This window comes from Aquarana catesbeiana, linkage group LG06 (genome assembly GCF_042186555.1).
Source record: "Aquarana catesbeiana isolate 2022-GZ linkage group LG06, ASM4218655v1, whole genome shotgun sequence".
NCBI lineage: Eukaryota > Metazoa > Chordata > Amphibia > Anura > Ranidae > Aquarana > Aquarana catesbeiana.
In genome coordinates, this window is record NC_133329.1 from 229173878 (window position 1) to 229198966 (window position 25089).

Genomic DNA, 25089 nt, shown 5'->3' on the forward strand with positions numbered 1-25089 from the left:
TTTTTTGTTTATAGTACAAAAAATAGAATTCACAGAGGTGATCAAATACCACCAAAAGAAAGCTCTATTTGTGGGTAAAAAAGGGTGTCAATTTTGTTTGGGTACAGCGTCACATGACCGCACAATTTTCAGTTAAAACAACGCAGTGCCATATAGAAAAACATGGCCTTGTCATTAAGGGGGAAAATCCTTCCGGGGCTGAAGTGGTCAAAAGTTCATACAATAAGATGTGAAATCAAAGTGCCTTCTTCCACAGGCCCCTAGGCAAATATCCTACTCACCAAACGTACATGACACCCATCACAGGTAGAAATAAACAACATGTAAAGCAGCGATGTATTTTCAAGGGAAAGGAAAACCAGCCCATAAAGATGCACACCCACCGGGCAAGGTTATGGTACATCACATATGTCAGGAAGAAAAAAAAAAAAAGTTTCTCTTAGTGCAGTTTGTAAAATGTATTGCATCGCGACTAAAAAATGCACTTACAATGTTGCCGATCAAGAAGAACTCATTAAAAACAAGCAGGGGCGCAAATCTTGTTCCATCTGTGTTCCAAGGGAATGCGGAAGTGACGTGGCGCGTACTACCCGATCCGACGTGTTTCGTCATCAACATCTAACATCATCAGGGGCCAGGTGATCGGACCCGTGACTTCCTCCTTTATATACATCCGCCATATACTTCAATCCTTATTAACGGTTTAAAGACCGATCCAAAAACTGCTATAACAATACTTTATTACTGACTATAATATATATATTTATATTGAAAACTTAGAACATTACATTTTAATAATAAAAAACTGTTTGGACTATCCCCCTCTGGAGGTAGGAGCTAGGTACCACCTATAAATTGATGTTGTTGCGCCCTCTAGTGAATCTTTCGTGGTATTATCAAAGGAATAAAAAAAACACTGTTTAGCTGAAAAATACAGGTGCTATATGTTCCATCTTGTTCAATGTATGGTTTATACTAAAATGTGTTTAGTTGAGAGCGTGATATGAAAACTACTATTTTCCTTTTATGATTTAGGCTGTTCGAGCCTCACTACGAGCTGCTCTATGTTTATTATTACACCTTTCATTATTTAATAGAATTTTTCTTGGGTTGATCCAGGGTGCGCAGGTTGAAGGTTTCTTCTTTATATTCCTTTTTTTCACTATTTTTCACGTCCTGAAGTTCTACACACAAAGATTTATATCACAATTGTTAAAAAAACACATTTGAAAAGAAAACACGCACAGGGTGGGACATGGCCACATTAGAACAATATGGAAAAACAAAATGACTCCCGGACGCCTACGACGGGACCTAGGTCCGAACGATGGGCTATTAGACCAGGATCTAGAAAATTAATGGTATGGCTTTTTTAATTTAAGTGAACAAAAATTATTAGACTTAATTATATCAAGAAGAAAGTTGAAATTGTTAAAGCTAGAAAGTAAAATTATGGAATTAAAAGAATGTTTGAGTCCTTTTAATGCCAGTTCACACCACATGCAGTCCAGTGCGTTTTCCTTCTGCATCAAAAATGCATGGAAAGTAGATTATATGGTGTTCAATGGCATAGTTTACACCAGTGCTTGCAGTTCCAGTGCATTCCAGTTCCAGAAAAAAAAGTAGAACATGCTGCATTTTTCCTGCACTGGACTTTAACACTGTAAAATGCATAAAAAAAGCACTGGAACACACGTCCTTATTTAAGATAAGGAAAAAAAAAAGGAGCGGTAAAAAATGCACAGGACTGTATCAAAAACGCACCAGGACAAAACAAAAACGTGCATGCAGAAAAGCATCTGGAACTTATCTGGACTACATTTCTATGGTGTGAACTGGCCCTTTAAAGATTTCCCTGAGTATAAGGCTAAATCCACCCAAATCCAGAAGTTTATTAAAAAAAAAAAAAAAACTGATAAAGAAATTAAACAAAATAGATTAGGAAATATCAGAGAGATCTAGAAGACTACAGAGATAATTTGGTATATAAATGGCAGGAGGAGGGCAAGGAGGCAGCTATCGTTTCCACCACATCCTCACCTGTTGGCGAGGTGAGGCGTGGGGACCATGCAGCTGTCTCTAACCCTGCCCCAGCCAATATAAGGGGTTCTGTTGAGAGTTAATCGACCATACCCAGAGGAGGCACCAGGGCCGGGAACCCAGGGAGGGGAGGTGTAGCCACAGCCCAAACAATATCCTGGAACACCTAGAAATTTTTATCATCAGGAACCCAATAGCTATGGAGTACCTACACACAATTGCAATATGTATATGAACCCTTTAGGGGGAACCACTACCCAAGGGGTTTTCCACTGAGGGGACATGGTGACCCACCAGGACCTCAGAGGAGGGGTGGTTGGGCTTCCAACAAAGGACCTTTTGGCCCCAGAGAAGAAAGAGGGGGACATCATTGGAACCAACCGTGGATACCCCAACACCAAGGGGGACCTCCGACATCATGGTACCAACAGGAGCCCCCAGAATGGCAACAGTGGGAAGCCCCACACTGGCAACAGAATGGGGTACAAAGATGTCCTAGGGGACGGAGAGGAGGCAGAAAGAACCAAAAGAAAGAGACCAATAGGCCAGGGTACCTTCAACTTGAGTTATGAGACGTTCACCGCCAATGAATTGAAGGTTTTGGAACTTGGTCTAATATATGCCCCAGACAAGGGCTTAGATTGTTTTGATGCTTTTATAGATACTGAAAGGTTCATTAGGAAGCTTAATATTAAAAAACATTTCATTGAAAAAACCCCAGCAGAATCTAAGACTAGGGAACACAACGAGTACCAAGATAGTGGTTTGAAAAATCGCTCTATATTTAATCCTAAAACATCTTCCAATCATTTTTTAGAAGTATTTAAGTCCATGGTGGAACAGGATATAAGTTTAATAAAGACCAAAGTGGGACACAGGAAAGGAAACATACAGGTTTAGAGGCCCTCGAGAAAAAGAAAAACATAGCCATCCAAATGGTTGACAAGGTGGGAGGGATTGTGGCTCTTTCTCAAAATCCTCTTTCTTTAGAAGTGAATCGAGTAGTGGGGGATAAAAACACGTGTAAGAAATTAGGTGGGAATCCTACTAATAAACTAAAAGCCACACTAACTAGGCTTATCAAGAAAGCCAAAAATAGGTGAGTAATGACTAAAAAATAAGCAAGATACCTTATTCCTGAAGCTCCCATGTTGCCAGTTATATACCAGCTCCCAAAAATCTACAAAAACAAACAATGCCCTCCCGGAAGACCTATACTTTGTGGCATAGATTCAGTATTTTCAGGAGTGGGCGAATACATAGACTGTTTTCTACAGCCTATTGTCCAGGATTGCCCATCTTATCTTAGGGATAGAAAGCACCTGATGAACTTGCAGGATACTCCCATCACGGATGACACAATTCTAGTCACCATTGATGTGGAGACATTAAGACATCAGGACGTGCTCTCTACCACCAAGAGAGCACTCAACGCTCATACTACCCTTAACATGGATGTAAACCCTCACATATACCCAGCCACAGATACACAGGGATGAAACAAATCTCCCAACATAAGTTTTGCATGTATATCTGCTGTCTTCAGCTTTATATATTCTTTAGTGTTAGGAGATTTTCTCTTCCTGTTCAGCACTGCAGTGAAGCCTGGGCATACAGCCAAGACAGCTGATTGGAGGAAAGGCACATACCCCTACTCATAGATAGAGACTTTCAGCTCTGTTTTGTTGAATAGTTCAGCACGCTGCTAATCTATTTATAGCATCCTCCCCAACACAAAACCCAGGCTGCTTTTATCCCAGTTGACGGAGAACTTGTCTGAAGTTCTCATGTTGATAACAGAAGAACGGAGCAGGAGAAAGTCTTAGTGCTTTGAAGAGAGATACAAAAACACTGCTGATATATGTGCCCAGCTCAAATTTCATGAATCAGGTTTACATCCACTTTAAAAGTGAACAAAATAAGTTTTTGGTGGATTTATTAGACCTGGCCATGTCAAAATAATTACTTCTGGCATGAGGGTTCCCACTATAACCAAATCAAGGGCGTGGCCAATCTTCTCCTCAGCCAGTGGGAAGAACAGACCATCTTCAATGAGACCTTACCAGAGATTACTCTTTATAAGCGTTACATTGACAATATTGTCATTTTATGGAATGGAACCATAGAATATTTGTCTAGGTTTCTCGCCGGTATGAATTGAAGTGGCAACGAGGGTCAGTTTATATGGCCATAGTTATGTGTGTAGTAAGACCGATTTAGAATTTCAGGTAAGAATCATATTTCTTGTATTTCATGTTGAAGCTACTTGTGACTCCCCCATCACAGGAATCTGCTACATTCCTCTTTCTGTGCAAAAAGCTTGCTTGCTGACATCATTTAAGACAGATGAAGGAACTGTAAGAGCATACTGCAGAGAAACAAAAGTTTTGTATAAAGTTAAAAATATATATGGTTTGCAGAACTTGTCTGGGTTAGAATGCATAGGTTGATTTTTAAAAGGTTAGAATGTTTTGTATAACGGAAGTGTACCGCCTGTTTGCTTGTGACGCAATATGCTGAAAATTATATGTACACTGTATTAGCTGTATTAGACACACTTGACATGTAGACACTAGTCGGGTCAGGAGTGTCCACTCTTTTGGGCCAAAAAGATGGAATAAATCTCCCATACCAGAGTTCTTTGTCCAACAATGTCATTCACCGATATCCTACCTTAAATCTGCTACTTTATTTGGTGCATTTGGCCGTGAGGGGGGAATATCGGTGTGAACTGTTGAGGCAGGTGGCACTGTTTTCCACCAGACCTACAAGGAGTGGTCCGAGAGGCCAGCCCTGTGGGCTATATCGTAGTCTCAAAAGGTGCCTTCTAGAACTGTTATCTAGGAGACTGCGCTGTGTCCCATTTGGCGGCCTGCTGTGGACGACCTTGGTAGCGTCAAAAGGACCTGGGAATTGAGAAATAGATAGCTGGAGCTCCAACGGGAACAGGTGAGAGTCTTTTTACTTTTGTTTTTGGATAACAGTCAGACAGCCAGCCAGCCTCTCGACGGATCGAGAGAAGGGAAGCCTGATCACCTTCCAAGAGAGACGTCCATTCAGATGATTGTGCATCTTTCGGACGAATCCTCAGTCAGTCAATAATTTTTGGGTGGGAGTGTCTGGTATGATTGACATGTGTATGAGACCTCACTTTGTGGTGAGGTGACAGTTGTCCTCTAAGTGCGTTTCCTGGCCGGGAGACCGCGCCCAGGCCACTGACCGAGGGAAGCGTTGTCTATTGTTCCTACTTGTGTCGAGGATTCAGACCCCTTACTGAATTCTCATCATTTACCCTACCCTCTGTGTCTGTCTTGGTGTCTTTTAGGTTACAAGAATGGGTGGGAAACATAGTGTTGAATCTCCCCTACAATCCATGATCTCCAACTTTAGGAAGGGATTTTCTAAGAACTGCAATTAAAAACTTAGTCATGAGAAACTGATAACATTGTGTGAGAAAGATTGGCCCCGCTATGGAGCACGGTGGCCCCCACAGGGAACCTTTGACTTAGAGACCATTGACCAATTATTTGAGAATATTAGTTCAAAACTCACAGAAACATGACCAAGACGCACCTTCCAGAAGGACTGTTCGTTCGGATGATTGTGCATCCCTCGAATAAATCCTCAGCCAGTCAGTTAGGAGGAATATCCGTCCGGATGATTGTGCATCTTTCGGATAAATCCTCAGCTAGTCAGTCAGGAGGAATGTTCGTCCAGATGATTGTGCATCTTTCGGACAAATCCTCAGTCAGTCAGTCAGCTAGGAGAAAACGTCCGTCTGGATGATTGTGCATCCTTTGGACAAATGGGAGATAAAGACCTGCAGTGGATAGAAGCCACAAAAAAAGAGGAACAGTGCAGAATTATGGTTATGACAAGAGTAGTGCCACTGACAAAACAAACAAAACACATGTATCCTCAACCCGAAGAGACAAATCAGCCTCCCCCATATGTAGATGAACGGACCTCAGATAGAGACAGGTCAGAGCCATGTCCAAATGCCCCGTCCAGTAAACAAGAGGACTCAAGTTGTTGTCCACCTACATCAGATTCAGCAAGTTTGTCAATGCCAAATCTCAGTAAATATACTCCCAACCCGTAACACTCTGGGTATAGGCAGGACAGAAATAGGGAATTCAGTAGTAGTCAATGGGCTCCCCAATCAAGTGTCCACTTCCACTCCGAGAAATCCTGATGCAAATAGCCGGACCCTTGCCCCGTCTTTCAACATACCTTTGCAAATGCCCCTAAGAGAACAGGTGGTGGGGGAACATCGGACTCTAGTTTACACCCCTTTTTTTACCACAACAGATTTACTGAACTGGAAGATTCATAACCCTGCCTACTCTGAGAAGCCCCAAGCCTTGACAGATCTGCTCCGGTCAATAACTCAGACCCATAACCCCACTTGGTCTGACTGCCAGCAACTTTTATTGACCCTTTTTAATACTGAGGAGAGACACAGAATTAACCAAGCAGTGCAGAAGCATAAAGTCAAAAGACCCTTCCTATTAGAAAGACTTTGTAGTTTGGGGGGGGGGGGGGGGGCATCAAGTCCAACATCAGTTCCTGTACATGCCGGATTGCCCTATTCCCTTGCTGGACAGAGACTTACTTGCTAAACTCATATACTTCCAATCTGACGGACAGGCTATCCTAAAATTGCCCCATCCCTTTGAAGCCCGCATACTGCAAGACATCCTGAGACTATGGGCAGAAGACAACCCACCAGGATTAGCCAGACACATTTCCCCCAATCCTTATTGAATTAAAATAAGGAGCCACTCCTGTGAGCCTGAAACAGTACCCAGTCCCTCGAAAAGCCCTAATAGGAATACAAAAGTACTTAAACAAATTCCTACACTATGGAATTCTAAAACCCTGTCAGTCTCCCTGGAATACACCTCTACTCCCAGTACAGAAACACGGAACAGCTCACTGTCGTCCTGTTCAAGACCTCAGAGCGGTCATTCAGGCTGTAATGACCATGCACCCAGCGGTCACTAATGAACGGTTACAATTACTGGGGGAGGCAGGTTATAAGGTGTCCCGGAGAAAGGCGCAATTGTGCCAAGAGACTGTAAAGTACCTGGGATTCAAAGCATCACAAGGACAGAGACAATTGGGAGAAGGCAGGAGAGAAGCTATTTGTCAGATTCCCACCCCGACTACCAGACGGCAAGTACGTGAATTCCTGGGGGTGGCAGGATTCTGCCAAATCTGGATACCGGACTTTGCCACAAAAGCCAGACCCCTCTATGAACCCACAAAGGGGGGAGAAAAGGAACCCTTTCAATGGGGAGAACAACAAAACAGAGCATTCCAAGACATTAAGGTCTCCCTAGTGCAGGCTCCTGCACTAGGCCTGCCAGATAGCCAAAAAGTCCTCTATTTGTATGTCAGTGAAAAACAAGGAATAGCAGTAATACTTGGGGTTGTGGCAGCGCCCTGTAGCATACCTTTCAAAACAACTGGACACTGTAACTCAGGTATGGTCATCCTGCCTGCGGGCCATCGCAGCAACAGCCCTCATTGTGGCCGAAGCTGACAAGTTGTCATTAGGTCAGGAGACCTATGTCTGAGTCCCACACCAAGTACAGGCATTAATGGATTACAAGGGAAATCACTGGTTCACTAACAGGCGACTGGTTAAATATCAAGCTATGCTGTGTGAAAATCCTTGTATCCACTTAGAGACTGTAAACACTTTAAACCCAGCCACTCTGCTCCCCACCTCACAAGAACCCTTAACTCATGACTGTCTCCAGGTAATGGATATGCAAGCCGACCAGACTTGAAAGACAGCCCCTTGGAAAGTCCAAACTTTGAGTACTTTATTGACGGAAGCAGTTTTGTAAAAGATGTTTATCCCCAGATATGGAATCCCCTTCGCCATAGGCTCAGACAATGGCCCTGCCTTTGTCCACAAGTGCTTCCAGGAATTAGCAACAGCACTTAAGATTACTTGGAAACTACATACTGCATATAGGCCCCAAAGCTCTGGAAAAGTTGAACGAATGAACCGCACGCTCAAGTCACAACTGGCCAAGCTCTGTCAGGAAACCCAAATGAAATGGACCTTGATATTGCCCATTGCTTTACTGAGAATTTGGAGTATCCCAACAAAGAGGACAAATCTGTCCCCTTAAGGTACTGTATGGTAGGCCCCCACCCATCATTAGAGGGATAAGAGGAGACTTGCATCAGATAGGAGGGGTAGTTAACCGTGAACTGATAGAGAGACTTGGGGAGAGTAAGCAAGACATAGGGAAATGGGTTCAAGAGAAACTTCCCATAAGCCTGTCGAAGCCAGTAGACCCCTTTAAACCAGGAGATACATTGTGGGTAAAGGAGTGGAACTTAACCCCACTAGGGCCAAATTGGAGAGGTCCTTACACTGTTCTGCTATCTACCCCAACAGCCATTAAGGTAGCTGAGGTGACACCCTGGATACACCACTCCAGGGTAAAATGAGCTGCTGACCTCACAGACTCCTGGCACAGTACAATACATCCCCAAGATCCTTTGAGACTGAGATTGACCAGAGAAATCAGAAGGAAGAACTCCAGCCCTGCGGCCAGCACACCCCTGGAAGCTGCTGTGTCAACGCACGGCGGAAGATCAAGGACATCTACTAAGCTCTGCTCCAACCACAGCCCGGACGCTGGTTGTTCTACGCATAAGCTGAAGCTTGAGGATATTCATCGATGTAATGTTTACTAAAATCTTTATAATGAGACTGTTGATAGCCATAGCAGTGATACTGGCCGAGCTAAAAAGGGGGGAGGGTAATTCATGTGACCCTTGTATAAAGACCACCAGAGTAGGATGCATAGCTACCAAGATGTTACTGTGGCACTCTCATTATCAATGCAAGGGCACAGAAGCTGGTACCTGCATACATAAAGGGACTACCTATTCAATGTGCCCCATTGAAAATCAGATAACCTGTTATAACCCCACTTGTGCACCCTATAAAACTTGGCTAACTGCGCGGAGCTTTAGCTCCACCGGTAAGCTGGTAAACCATACCCTGATCACCAACTCAAGTATTAGAGACAAGTTTTAATTATTTTCTGATTCTCCCTATAGTGTATGGAGTGCTAATATTTTTACTCTTTTTGCATTCTTATTGATACCATGGGCCAAGGGTCACTATTCCAGTGTTTTATAAGTTAATGAGAGACCCGACTGGAGCTGACAATGGGGAATAGTCTAGGTAGAAGAATGTTTTGTGCCTGCTAGTGAGGCCACCATAAAGAAGAAAGAAAAAAAAAAAAACTGTATGTTATCTAGTGATGCTTAATCTCGCTCATATTAATCACTATGATTATGATCAAAGGGGGGAATGAAGTGGCAACGAGGGTCAGTTTACATGGCCATAGTTATGTGTGTAGTAAGACTGATTTAGAATTTCAGCTAAGAATCATATTTCTTGTATTTCATGTTGAAGCTACTTGTGACTCCCCCCTCACAGGAATCTGCTACATTCCTCTTTCTGTGCAAAAAGCTTGCTTGCTGACATCATTTAGGACAGATGAAGGAACCGCAAGAGCATACTGCAGAGAAACGAAAGTTTTGTATAAAGTTAAAATTATATATGGTTTGCAGAACTTGTAAGGGTTAGGATGCATAGGTTGATTTTTAAAAGGTTAGAATGTTTTGTATAACGGAAGTGTACCGCCTATTCGCTTGTGACGCAATATGCTAAAAATTATATGTACACTGTATTAGCTGTATTAGACACTCTTGACATGTAGACACTAGTCGGGTGAGGAGTGTCCACTCTTTTGGGCCAAAAAGATGGAATAAATCTCCCATACCAGAGTTCTTTGTCCAACAACGTCATTCACCGATATCCTACCTTAAATCTGCTACTTTAGAATGACAACTATTGGCTAAAATTTACTGGGACTTGGGACCTACAAAAATTAGTACACCCCTCACATTTTTGTAAATATTTTATTATATCTTTTCATGTGACAACACTGAAGAAATTACACGTTGCTACAATGTAAAGTAGTGTGTACAGCTTGTATAACAATGTACGTTTGCTGTCCCCTCAAAATAACTCAACACAGCCATTAATGTCTAAACTGCTGGCAACAAAAGTGAGTACACCCCTAAGTGAAAATGTCCAAATTCGGCCCAATTAGCCATTTTCCTCCCCGGTGTCTTATGACTCGTACAGTCAAGCATGGTGGTGGGAGTGTCTTGGTCTGGGGCTGCATAAGTGCTGCTCCCGACACTGGGGTGCTACAGTTCATTGAGGGAAGCATGAATGCCAACATGTACTGTGACATACTGAAGCAGAGCATGATCCCCTACCTTCGGAGACTGGGCTGCAGGGCCGTATTCCACCAAGATAACAACCCCAGACACACCTCCAAGACGACCACTGTCTTGCTAAAGAAGCTGAGGGTAAAGGTGATGGACTGGCCAAGCATGTCTCCAGACCTAAACTCTATTGAGCATCTGTGGGGCATCCTCAAATGGAAGGTGGAGGAGCACAAGGTCTCTAACATCTACCAGCTCTGTGATGTTGTCTTGGAGGAGTGGAAAAGGACTCCAGTGGCAACCTGTGAAGCTCTGGTGAAATCCATGGCCAAAGGGGGTTAAGGCAGTACTGGAAAATAATGGTGGCCACACAAAATATTGACACTTTGGGCCCAAATTGGACATTTTCACTTAGGGGTGTACTCACTTTTGTTGCCAGCGGTTTAGACATCAATGGTTGTGTGTTGAGTTATTTTGAGGGGATAACAAATTTACACTGTTATACAAGCTGTACACTCACTACTTTACATTGTAGCAAAGTCTCATTTCTTCAGTGTTGTCACATGAAAAGATATAATAAAATATTTACAAAAATGTGAGCGGTGTACTCACTTTTGTAAAATACTGTATATTAACTAAGTTTCCTAGATCTAGTACTTACCAAACAGAATGGAAGAATAGCCACCAAAACCTTTTTTCAAAGACAGAAACAGGTACATTCCTACAGCTAGTTGCCATGGGCCAAAATGGCTGGGGGCTATCCCTAAAGGACAGCTTATGCGTATTCTACGCAATTGTGCTAAAATGGAAGACTATGTCCAACAATCTGAACTTGTGGTAAACAGGTTCAAATAAAAGGCCTATCATGATAATATATTAGTACCCATTCAGGCACAAGTTAAAAACATTGACAGTGCCTATTGGAACATAAACCAAAAATAATAAATAAACATACCAACAATATAGCTTTTCTGACGGATTTTAATAGAGAATATAAATCACTTGAGTATACTGTTAAAAAAAACATTGGCCGATTTTATTAAGGGATAAGACGCTAGTCAGTTTTCTGCCTAAATATCCCACATTTATCTACCGGAGGGCACCGATCTTAAGGAATAAAATCTCCCCGAATATTTACAGTCAGGTCCATAAACATTGGGACAATTCTAATCTTTTTGGCTCTATACACCACCACAATGGATTTGAAATGAAATAAACAAGATGTGCTTTAACTGCAGACTTTCAGCTTTAATTTGAGGGTATTTACATCTAAATCAGGTGAACGGTGTAGGAATTACAACAGTTTGTAAATGTGCCTCCCACTTTTTAAGGGACCAAAAGTAATGGGACAGATTAACAATCATCCATCAAACTTTCACTTTTTAATACTTGGTTGCAAATCCTTTGCAGACAATTACAGCCTGAAGTCTGGAATGTACACAGTGGTGTAGTGCTAACCACTACACCACTGTGCTGCCCACAAAGGCTACTGTGAAAGTGGGCAGTAACACAATTTCTCCATGTCTAACAACTCTCATTTCTATATAGGCACCCTTGACACAGATCGAAACCCAATCACTTAAAATGTTTAGTTTTGGATAGAGTGGGGAGGAATTAGAACTCTTGTCAGGGTTTTATTTCTGTCTGTGCCCCCATTAGAGAGATTCACCCTCTCTATTTGTCCGGTTTACCATTATCACTGAAACAAAATCCCAATGGGGACACTAGTTCTGGGGGGAACCAGGGTTTCCCTCATTTTGGAGGGATTTCCTCCTACTTCCTGTTTTGGCTATGGGACAGGAAGTTAAGGGAAATCTCCCCAAAGGGATACAGATGGAAAAAACACAACACAACACTGACAGGGTTACAATACTCCTTTACTCTATCCAAAATGAAAAGAAAAAAGTGTTTTCTTTAATTCTACTTATTGGGCTGGTTCACGCCATGGATCGCGCAGGAATGCATGCAATCCGAGTGCAGCACGATTTCAGCCTATTCATTTTTGATGAAAGCTAGCAGCATAAGGATTAAAAATAGTTAGTGTTAACTGGGAGAGTTTAGTTCCACTGTAATGCCCCGTACACACGGTCGGATTTTCCGATGGAAAATGTCCGATCGGAGCGTGTTGTCGGAAATTCCGACCGTGTGTGGGCTCCATCGGACATTTTCCATCGGATTTTCCGACACACAAAGTTGGAGAGCAGGAGATAAAATTTTCCGACAACAAAATCCGTTGTCGGAAATTCCGATCGTGTGTACACAAATCCGACGGACAAAGTGCCACGCATGCTCAGAATAAATAAAGAGATGAAAGCTATTGGCCACTGCCCCGTTTATAGTCCCGACGTACGTGTTTTACGTCACCGCGTTTAGAACGATCGGATTTTCCGACAACTTTGTGTGACCGTGTGTATGCAAGACAAGTTTGAGCCAACATCAGTCGGAAAAAATCCTAGGATTTTGTTGTCGGAATGTCCGAACAAAGTCCGACCGTGTGTACGGGGCATAAGACTTACTATTGCCCCATCCCTGTAATAGGCAACCCCAATGGCCAAAATAGTTAGTCTTAGGAAGCAGGAATAGGAATGGCCAGGCATGCAACCCAGCAACCTGGGTTGATATGTTCATATCAGAATGTCCAAGGATTCGGGGGAACCTGAACATGCCAGTCAGGCACATGGATATTTCTTGGTATGGGTTGCTAGAATAGGTTAGGTACTTATTTTTTACTTCATGTTCACTTCAAAAGTAACTATTACCTGTAATTACGCAAACAAGGGAAGGAAGAGTGCTTCCATTGCTGATGAACTCATCATAGTCTATAACAACAAAAGGAACACACAAAACATTAAAAGCGTAAGGAGTTATTATGGATGAAAAAAAGCAACAAGCAAATCTTTAGATGAAAAAGCATCTATGAAAGAACTCCAGGTAAACCGTTAAATACGCCAGTGTCTACCAAAAATATTCTACCATTTGGAAGGTTATAGATTATATTGTTTATAGCACTAAAATCACACTTTTTTGAACTGATGAACAGAAATAGACCAATTCATGTCTACTACTAAACCTACTCCTGTAATGCTTTCAGTGTCTCCTTGTTTTTATATACACACACACACACACACACACACACACACACACACACACACACACACACACACACACACACACACACACCTACTCCTTCTCCTTTTTGGAGTTTAAGGCCTCATGCACACTAAACAATAAAATAACGGTATAAAAAAAAAAAAAAAAACGCCAGTAGCTATGCAGTGAGTTTTTCAATGTTTTTGCAATATCGTTTATTAGCGTTTTTTCTGCATTAGTAGCGCTTTTTTTCAATGGATCAAAAACGTAAAAGAACAATGGTGAGCCGTGTTTTTGAGTGTTTATTGACATTTTTTTGACAGAGCGTTTTTACAGTTGAAAACAGCTGAAAAACCCCTCTCAGAACCCACTAGTTTTTTTTTGTTTTTGTTTTTAAAGCCAAAAAACACCCCAGATAAAAACTGCTGATAACAGCCTATGTGTGCATGGACACATAGGATAACATGATGGGGAGTTTATTGACTGTAGAAAAAATGTCTGAAGCCAAAAACAGCTGCTGTAAAAACGTCCAAAAACGTCCAATGTGCATGAGGCCTGAAGGTTAAGGAAGTGTTATTTTGCGTGAAGTTGTGTCTTTGATATTCTACTGTATGTTCACAAATACAGAACAGTTGCTTTTTCCATCTGATCCATCTTGTATTGAATGATATTGTAACAGTACCGTCTCCCCTCATTTTGTCAAGCATTGCACAAACTTTCGGTGCTATATACAGTGGGGACGGAAAGTATTCAGACCCCCTTAAATTTTTCACTCTTTGTTATATTGCAGCCATTTGCTAAAATCATTTAAGTTCATTTTTTTCCTCATTAATGTACACACAGCACCCCATATTGACAGAAAAACACAGAATTGTTGACATTTTTACAGATTTATTAAAAAAAAAATACTGAAATATCACATGGTCCTAAGTATTCAGACCCTTTGCTCAGTATTTAGTAGAAGCACCCTTTTGATCTAATACAGCCATGAGTCTTTTTGGGAAAGATGCCACAAGTTTTTCAAACCTGGATTTGGGGATCCTCTGCCATTCCTCCTTGCAGATCCTCTCCAGTTCTGTCAGGTTGGATGGTAAACGTTGGTGGGCAGCCATTTTTAGGTCTCTCCAGAGATGCTCAATTGGGTTTAAGTCAGGGCTCTGGCTGGGCCATTCAAGAACAGTCACGGAGTTGTTGTGAAGCCACTCCTTCCTTATTTTAGCTGTATGCTTAGGGTCATTGTCTTGTTGGAAGGTAAACCTTCGGCCCAGTCTGAGGTCCTGAGCACTCTGGAGAAGGTTTTCATCCAGGATATCCCTGTACTTGGCCGCATTTATCTTTCCCTCGATTGCAACCAGTCGTCCTGTCCCTGCAGCTGAAAAACACCCCCACAGCATGATGCGGCCACCACCATGCTTCACTGTTGGGACTGTATTGGACAGGTGACGAGCAGTGCCTGGTTTTCTCCACACATTAATTAAGGCCAAAAACTTCTATCTTGGTTTCATCAGACCAGAGAATCTTATTTCTCACCATCTTGGAGTCCTTCAGGTGTTTTTTTTAGCAAACTCCATGCAGGCTTTCATGTGTCTTGCACTGAGGAGAGGCTTCCGTCGGGCCACTCTGCCATAAAGCCCCGACTGGTGGAGGGCTGCAGTGATGGTTGACTTTCTACAACTTTCTCCCATCTCCCAACTGCATCTCTGGAGCTCAGCCACAGTGATCTTTGGGTTCTTCTTTACCTCTCTCACCAAGGCTCTTCTCCCCCGATAGCTCAGTTTGGACGGACGGCCAGCTCTAGGAAGGGTTCTGGTCATCCCAAACGTCTTCCATTTAAGGATTATGGAGGCCAATGTGCTCTTAGGAACCTTAAGTGCAGCAGAAATTTTTTGTAACCTTGGCCAGATCTGTGCCTTGCCACAATTCTGTCTCTGAGCTCTTCAGGCAGTTCCTTTGACCTCATGATTCTCATTTGCTCTGACATGCACTGTGAGCTGAAGGGCGCACCGACCTAGTGCATTACCACTGATAGAGTTTATTAAAAAAGTAAAACAGCAAATGAATACTCACAAACGAGCATGAATGACAAGCATGGACAATAGCTGCAGGTGCGCAGTGACAGACATCAGAAAGAAACCGGGACCGCACATCAGGTGGATAAGGCAATGGCTGACGCGTTTCGGGGGGAGAACCCCTTTCTTCAGAGCCTAAGCGGGTAGTGACTGCTCGCAAGTGAGAGCTCCTCTATATATATATATATATATATATATATATATATATATATATATATATATATATATATATATATATGTGTGTGTATGTGTGTAACTATGCATCCCAATCACCACCAGCACCTGCCCACAAAGGCCACGCCCACCTACACAAGAAGCACAGCCCTCCAAGATGTAAAGGCCCCCCCTGGTGTCACTCTGTCGCCATAGTGACACCATGGCGATATTCCCCACACATCCATGGCAAAAATATACCAATCAATCAATAATTCAATGAATGCGGTTAGTAGAAGACCATATCCTAGTGTACAAGAATAGACTACATAGGCAGGCAAGCGGAGGTAGTCTAACAGGAACAATATCCTGGCCATATCCTATGTGCAAGTGTATGAGCTAACAAACAGAGGTGGCCAGGCAATAGCACCATCTGTACCAACTCCGCAGTTGCCGTGTATTGGGGGATGTTGTGGGGATAACACATACCAGTAAAAACATCGGGGGACCTTCAACTGCCATCTGTCACTGGTGGAATGCACGCCGCCTTGATGACCAGGAAGTGCGGGTACGTTTGCGCTCCACCAGCGAATTCCGGCTAGCCTGGACGTCAACTCCGCCCGCGCGTGCGCAGTAGCCGCGGCCCGGAAGTGCGGGAGGATGTGCGTTCCACACGCTACCTCCGACCACTGTGGCCCTAGCGCTCGCTGAGAGCAGTGATGTGTGGATGCGCACGCATCCACAAAAAGCAGGCACATCCCAGGGGCGGATCCAGAGCCTAGTCTCGGGAGGGGCACTGCCAGAAAATATGTTTTTTGGGGGTAAATTTAACGGGGAAACGGCTGGTGTTAGCGCTTCAATCATCACAGCACCATGGTTGTTATGGTGTCAGGATGATTGAAGCGCATTATTACATGGTTATAAAAAATGAAATGGTTCAACTCACCATAGAATCAGTGGGAGCCCCGAGCGTGTCACTTGCCACTGTCACCTGCCACACGTTGCGGATTGTCACGTGCCATGTCACCTGTCACTAGATGTGGATTGTCACTTGCCACACGTTGCGGATTGTCACTTGCCACGTCCCATGCCACACATTGCGGATTGTCACTTGCCACGTCCCATGCCACACGTTGCATATTGTCACTTGCCACGTCCCATGCCACACGTTGCAGATTGTCACTTGCCACGTCCCATGCCACACGTTGCAGATTGTCACTTGCCACGTCCCATGCCACACGTTGCAGATTGTCACTTGCCACGTCCCATGCCACACGTTGCAGATTGTCACTTGCCACGTCCCATGCCACACGTTGCGGATTGTCACTTGCCACGTCCCATGCCACACGTTGCAGATTGTCACTTGCCACGTCCCATGCCACACGTTGCAGATTGTCACTTGCCACGTCCCATGCCACAGGTTGGGGATTGTCACTTGCCTGCTATAATTGTCTGCTGTGTCCCAGTCAGAGTCAGGCTTATTTAACTGGTGACCCCCCTGTCATCAGTGCTGGGCAGGGAGGAATGGGCTGGCTGCTGCCGCTGGGAGAGCGATGGGAGCAGAACGAACACAGGGCTCATCCTGAGCGGATGTGTCAGCGCTGCATCCCGCCCCAGGGACAGCAGAGAGATGATGTAATCTCTCTGCTGCCGTGGCTGCCTGTACATTCTACAGTGAGGGCAGAACTGCAGGGATGCAGGGCGGCGCTGGGCGGTGAGAGATGATGTTATCTCTCTGCTCCCCCGCCCGCCGGCTCCCTGATTGGCCAGCAGCCGCTCACAAACTGTCACTGAGCTGCACACAGCTGTTCACCAACGGAGTCGGAGCCGCCCGTGCTCTCAGCTGTGGAGCCGCCCGCCGGCTCTCGACTCTCACCCACAGCGATGCCTGCCCTGCCCACCCACAATCTCGGAGGGGGCAATTGCCCTGTTGCCCCCCCCCCCCTGGATCCACCCCTGGCACATCCAGGACAATGTGTAAAGGATGCTAATCACCCCTGGATGGACTCAGTCTAATTGTATTGAATAAACTGGAATGAGGGAGGGAACCAAAGGGGAGGGGGGAGGGGGGAGGGAGGAGGGAGGGGAGGGAGGGCCAAAAAGGGGAGGCTGATACTGGAAGGTGACAAGGACGCACAGAAAACACAGCAAACAGAGAAAGTCATCCTCATGGAGTTGGTCATTAGAAAGTCCCCAGTGTAATATGGGTGGTACAAATAAATACAGAAATACGTAAATAAAAAGGATAAAATCATTGTAATCCATATAAAAATATATTACATAGTATTGTGAATCTTTGTGCAGACCCCATCCGGAGAATCTACATATATGTATATGTATATGTATACACATACACACACGCCTTCTCAAAGATATGTACATAAGGGAACCTAATCTAACCTTACTTTAAAATAGAATTAAAAATAAAAATGATAAGAGATAAAATGTGACAAAATAAGGATCATAGTGATTCTCATTAATAATTAATATCATAGAAATTCATTATCGATAGAAAGGTGGACACAACACATGTGCACAAATATGTACACTCATGTCGACCCATTCTACGTATTCATATAAAAGAATTTTTGGATATATATATAAAAACTAGACAAATATCTATATACCAATGAGGCCATAGCGGAAAGTGGGGCACCTAAAATAGGTGCTAAATTCCTAGCAGGGGACTTTCTAACGCCATGTACCCGCTGAATTCTGGTAAGTCGCAAGGGATAAAAACTGAACCCAATGGAAAAAACACATATACTGTTGCAAATACACATAAAAGCACATAAATGAATCATACAAAAAAAACACCTACACTAAATAGCTCAACGACTATCTATGTCCTAAAACAGGAGGACCCCAGCAAAACAGGTGGGGACCCTCCCAATCTAACTATAGATGTTCAATACCTCCCATGGCCATAGATGGTATATGTAATGGAAATATCTCCATAGGAAGGGGGAGGGACCCAACATCACGAACGATAGGAGTGACATTGAATTAATCGATGTTCTTAAGTATCATGAGGGACCAAGATGGATCTCCCAAGGGGGAAGTGGCGGACTAGCAGAAATAGCACATATCATAGGACACTATGCAATTCAATTTCTTAATTCAGGCCTTTCGGGGCCAAAGTCCCTAAGGTGAAAATCCAATAAGCCTCTCTGGTACACAGTAACTGGTACTTTTTACCACTGTCAAGATCATTGGGCATAGCTTCTAGGCCGAACACCCTAAGGCCATCTATACTACTGTCGTGAAACTCTAGAAAGTGTCTTGGTATAGAATATTTATCCTTCTTTGTCAGGATGTTGCTTCTATGTTCGTTCATTCTAGTTCTCATAGATCTAGAGGTCCAGCCGATGTACAGAAGGCCGCATGGACAAAGGAGACCATAGACCACATAGGCGGTGCCGTAGTTAATGAATTGTTTAATCTTGTGGATCTTGCCATCAGCTCCTACTGTCTTTTTTTCTGTGACACATGTAGGTACAATTTCCGCAGTTTGAACTCCCACATCTATAACTGCCTTTTTGGTCAAAAATTGTTGCCCAAGGGCTAGAGTCCTCTATTTTTGATCTTTTTCACCCTACTTGGGGCAATTAGGCTCCTCAAATTTTTAGGTCTTCTGAAAACCAGGTTAGGGTGTGAAGGAAGGCTTGTCTTCAGAATTGGATCCGGTTCTAAAATCCTCCAATTCTTTTTGAAGATTTTATGGATTAAGGGAGCCTTATTATTGAACCTCGTACAAAAACGTACTTGTAGTTGTGGTTGTTGTTGTGATGCATCTTCGTGGGTTCCCAACCTTCTTTCGCCCTCACCACCAACATTATCGTAAAGCTCAAGATATTTCTTGAAGGCGTCCTCAATATGTTCATCCTTATACCCCTTTTCCTTAAATTTGGTCTTTAGGACAAGGCTTTGTTCCTCATAATCCTGTTTCAGGGTGCACATCCGCCTAAGTCTGCAAAACTGGCCATATGGGACATTGCGGATCCATCTGGGATGGTGATGACTGCGGGCATGGAGGTAAGAATTGCCAGCACGTGGCTTAAAATGGGTTTTGGAATAGATACTTCCAAGCTCGTCTACTCGCAATTCAAGATCTAAAAAGATCAGGGACTGATCGTTCACATGTGTGAACGAAATACCAAAAGGATTCTCTGCACAATGTGCTAGAAACCCATCTAGCTCTTCATCAGTGCCGCTCCAGATGATGAGAACATCATCGATGTATCAAGCGTATAGTACCAAGTTCCTTCCAAAAGGGTTATTGGCCCAGATGTAATTGAGCTCCTAATAACCCATAAATAGGTTCGCATAGCTGGGAGCGAACCTGGCACCCATAGCTATACCCTTCACCTGCCTATAAAAGCTATCCATGAACATAAAGTAGTTATGAGTCAACGTGAACTCAATACACTCATAGAGGAAATGTGCTTGTGCAGGGTTGAAGAGGTGTGCCTCCACCAGGTAATACTCAATGGCTCTTAGGCCAAATTTGTGTTGGATGGATGTATACAAGGATGCTACATCCAAAGACAACCATCTATAACCTTTCTCCCATGTATAGGTACTCAGTATCTCTAGGGCATGGCTGGAATCCTTGATGAATGACGGCAAATTTGTTACCAACCCCTGGAGAAAATGGTCAATATAACTACCAAGGTTACTGATCAGGCTGTCCATTCCCGCAATAATTGGTCTACCTGGAGGCTTCTCCATATCCTTGTGTATTTTGGGGATATGGTAGAAGTATGGGACCACTGGATGTTTCGAATACAGGAATAGGTACTCACTCTTAGTAATAACTTGATTGACTAGTGCTCTATCGAGAAGCTCTTTGAGCTCCATGTTGTAGATGGCCGTTGGGTCCCAGGTGAGCCTTTCGTATGTATCGAAGTCGCTGATCAATCTATATGCTTCCTCTAAATATTGGTCTCTATCTTGTATGACCAGACCTCCACCCTTGTCTGCTTTTCTGATTATAATATCGGAATTAGTTCTCAGGCTATTCAGAGGGCCATCCAAAATAACTTCATGGCCTTTGTTATATTTCCGAGTATTTTCCCCACAAATCTTCCTAAACTCCTCCATTACTACCTCATAGAAGGTGGGTATAAAATTACCATTATTCCAATGGGGATAAAAGCTCGATCTAGGTCTGAAGTTGGCGTTGATGATCTCTCCCTCAAGAATCGAAGGAGGGGCCTCATAGGTGTACTCATGGCTTCCCTCTATATAGAGTTCTTCCAAGATCTCTAGTATTCCTTCGTCTAGGGGCTACATAGAGGCGGTCGGAATTATCGTCTCAGGGTGATCATCAATTATTCCATTAAGCTCCTTCAGCCTAAAATGACGCTTGACAGTGAGGTTCCGTATAAATTTATTGAGGTCGATGAAGAGTTCAAACAGATTTGGGGGGCTCTCTGGAGCATAATTGAGTCCTCTTCTAAGTAATCCGAGTTCTATTTCTAAAAGTTCACATTTGGACAGATTGAATATTTTGATCGTGGAATGGCTCTCTAGTTCCTTGGATTCCTTTTTGGAAGTAGTTTTCCACCCTCCTCTACACCCTCTCCTCGTGGTCTTAGTTGTCTTCGAGTGTTTAGGGGTGATGGTAGTCGGGAAGCACCGCTTTTCTTTGCTGCAGGTACCATCTTTCCCGCAGCTCCTTCCGCCAAAAAAGGAACCTCATCGTTAGATTTAGGTACCTCAATATTGGTAGCATTCTCTCCTTTTTTCAATGGATCATGGGTTCTTGATCTTTCGGGGGATTCCTGTGTGTTCTTTGCTGGTGCATCTATGTGTGGATGCATCCCCATAGTTCCCTCATATATAATAGTTTCCTTAATTGAGGGAAAATTGGCTATATTCTCAGTGTCATGTCTGGAGCAGTCCCCCATTCTCTTTTCTCCTTGGTTATTGATGGCATTGGAAACAGGGTCTATGGGAAGTGCTTTTGTTGTGCAGAGGGGAGGAAAATCATCATTTATCCACCCACTAGAGGAACCACTATTGGACTGATCATGATGTATTTTATCTCTATTGGGATGCCTAATACTATTAGAAGAATTACTGCAGCTATGGATATAGTTTTTGTTCTTATTCTTGTGTATGTGTTTATTCTTGTTTTTATTCTGGTAGTGATTTTTCTTTTTGGTGCTTTTTTTCTTGTTATTAATGTTGTTGCTGGAACCCCTAATTTGATTCCCCCTATATGTACTATTTGTTGTGTTAGAAGCAATGGTCACCTGATGTTGCTCTTGCTCCCTACTCCCCTCCTATACAAGAGTGGGAAGTGAAGCCATCCTATCCCTCTTCCAATTGAACTCCCGTCCTGTCATGTAATCCTGCCTATCCCTCTCAAATTTCCCTGATTTTCTAGTAATCAGGTCAGCCTCGAACTCTATGGTTTGTTCATTGATTTTCTTATCCCATTCGGTGAATGATTCTAAGTCTGTGAACGCCACTAGCTGTTCCTGAATATTGGTGACTTCTAGCTTGATACTATCTAAATTTCTCTCCCTTTGTTTAATAATCAGGTTCAACTAAGATTTAATAAAGAATCGCATATCCCTAATCCATTCTTCACCAATATCATCATCCAGGAAACTACACTTGTTGAGTCTAAGCCCTCTGGGAATCCTATTAACTTCCAAATATTTTTGCAACAATACAATATCCCACCACTGGGTCATTTCACTCTCTAGCAGATGTTTAAGTTTATAAAAAACTGATATCATCGCCTCCTCTCTATTCAGTGAAACTTCAATAGTCTCAATGTTGTCGGGTCCTTCTGGTCGCAGTTCATAATTATTGATACTGTTCAAAAATCCCTTAGCCAGGGACGCTCGCCTCAGCTGCCTTTCTTCAATAGATAATACCATACTTGTTGATAGGTGATTGGTCCTTATTAACACAAAGACTATTCACCCAGCTGCTGGAGTCCCCAAATAAAGCAAACAAAAACGAAAAAACTCTTCTGCGCTCGGGTATCTAGAACCTCAATATGTGGTAAGGCCAGAATGCTTCAGTGGTGTCTGCCGTCTTGCAGCCCTCTTCAGAATAATGGGTATTCATGGACTACAAAACAGAAAAGAAAGAAAGGAGGGCGCACCGACCTAGTGCATTACCACTGATAGCGTTTATTAAAAAAGTAAAACAGCAAATGAATACTCACAAACGAGCATGAATGACAAGCATGGACAATAGCTGCAGGTGAGCAGTGACAGACATCAGAAAGAAACCGGGACCGGACATCAGGTGGATAAGGCAATGGCTGACGCGTTTCGGGGGAGAACCCCTTTCTTCAGAGCCTAAGCGGGTAGTGACTGCTCGCAAGTGAGAGCTCCTCTATATATATGTATGTGTGTAACTATGCATCCCAATCACCACCCGCACCTGCCCACAAAGGCCACGCCCACCTACACAAGAAGCACACCCTCCAAGATGTAAAGGCCCTCCCTGGTGTCACTCTGTCGCCATAGTGACACCATGGCGATATTCCCCACACATCCATGGCAAAAATATACCAATCAATCAATAATTCAATGAATGCGGTTAGTAGAAGACCATATCCTAGTGTACAGGAATAGACTACATAGGCAGGCAAGCGGAGGTAGTCTAACAGGAACAATATCCTGGCCATATCCTATGTGCAAGTGTATGAGCTAACAAACAGAGGTGGCCAGGCAATAGCACCATCCGTACCAACTCCGCAGTTGCCGAGTATTGAGGGATGTTGTGGGGATAACACATACCAGTAAAAACATTGGGGGACCTTCAACTGCCATCTGTCGCCGGTGGAACGCACGCCGCCTTGATGACCTCCTTGATGCTCCTTTGTCCATGCGGCCTTCTGTACATCGGTCGGACCTCTAGATCTATGAGAACTAGAATGAACGAACATAGAAGCAACATCCTGACAAAGAAGGATAAATATTCTATACCAAGACACTTTATAGAGGTTCACGACAGTAGTATAGATGGCCTTAGGGTGTTCGGCCTAGAAGCTATGCCCAATGATCTTGACAGTGGTAAAAAGTACCAGTTACTGTGTACCAGAGAGGCTTACTGGATTTTCACCTTAGGGACTTTGGCCCCGAAAGGCCTGAATGAAGAAATTGAATTGCATAGTGTCCTATGATATGTGCTATTTCTGCTAGTCCGCCACTTCCCCCTTGGGAGATCCATCTTGGTCCCTCACGATACTTAAGAACTTCGATTAATTCAATGTCACTCCTATCGTTTGTGACGTTGGGTCCCTCCCCCTTCCTATGGAGATATTTCCATTACATATACCATCTATGGCCATGGGAGGTATTGAACATCTATAGTTAGATTGGGAGGGTCCCCACCTGTTTTGCTGGGGTCCTCCTGTTTTAGGACATAGATAGTCGTTGAGCTATTTAGTGTAGGTGTTTTTTTGTATGATTCATTTATGTGCTTTTATGTGTATTTGCAACAGTATATGTGTTTTTTCCATTGGGTTCAGTTTTTATCCCTCGCGACCTACCAGAATTCAGCGGGTACATGGCGTTAGAAAGTCCCCTGCTAGGAATTTAGCACCTATTTTAGGTGCCCCACTTTCCGCTATGGCCTCATTGGTATATAGATATTTGTCTAGTTTTTATATATATTCAAAAATTCTTTTATATGAATACGTAGAATGGGTCGACATGAGTGTACATATTTGTGCACATGTGTTGTGTCCACCTTTCTATCGATAATGAATTTCTAAGATATTATTTATTAATGAGAATCACTATGATCCTTATTTTGTCACATTTTATCTCTTATCATTTTTATTTTTAATTCTATTTTAAAGTAAGGTTAGATTAGGTTCCCTTATGTACATATCTTTGAGAAGGCGTGTGTGTATGTGTATACATATACATATACACATATGTAGATTCTCCGGATGGGGTCTGCACAAAGATTCACAATACTATGTAATATATTTTTATATGGATTACAATGATATGATATGATATAAATAAATTTGCGTTCCACCGGCGACAGATGCCAGTTGAAGGTCCCCCGATGTTTTTACTGGTATGTTTTATCCCCACAACATCCCCCAATACGAAGCAACTGCGGAGTTGGTACAGATGGTGCTATTGCCTGGCCACCTCCGTTTGTTAGCTCATACACTTGCACATAGACTACCTCCACCTGCCTGCCTATGTAGTCTATTCCTGTACACTAGGCTATGGTCTTCTACTAACCGCATTCATTGAATTATTGATTGGTATATTTTTGCCATGGATGTGTGGGGAATATCGCCATGGTGTCACTATGGCGACAGAGTGACACCAGGGAGGGCCTTTACATCTTGGAGGGCTGTGCTTCTTGTGTAGGTGGGCGTGGCCTTTGTGGGCAGGTGTGGGTGGTGATTGGGATGCATAGTTACACACATACATATATATAGAGGAGCTCTCACTTGCGAGCA

The 25089-nt window shown here is 43.2% G+C and overlaps 1 protein-coding gene across 6 annotated transcripts in view; it reads right to left on the reverse strand.

Moving 5' to 3' along the window:
- ALG1 (ALG1 chitobiosyldiphosphodolichol beta-mannosyltransferase) overlaps positions 1-25089 on the reverse strand; it is a 128933-nt gene that overhangs the window by 24297 nt on the left and 79547 nt on the right. For all 6 annotated transcript variants that reach the window (XM_073633011.1, XM_073633012.1, XM_073633014.1 and 3 more), the window contains one exon: positions 13077-13136. In XM_073633011.1, coding sequence (XP_073489112.1) covers positions 13077-13136 — 60 coding nt within the window. The remainder of the gene's footprint in view (positions 1-13076; positions 13137-25089) is intronic.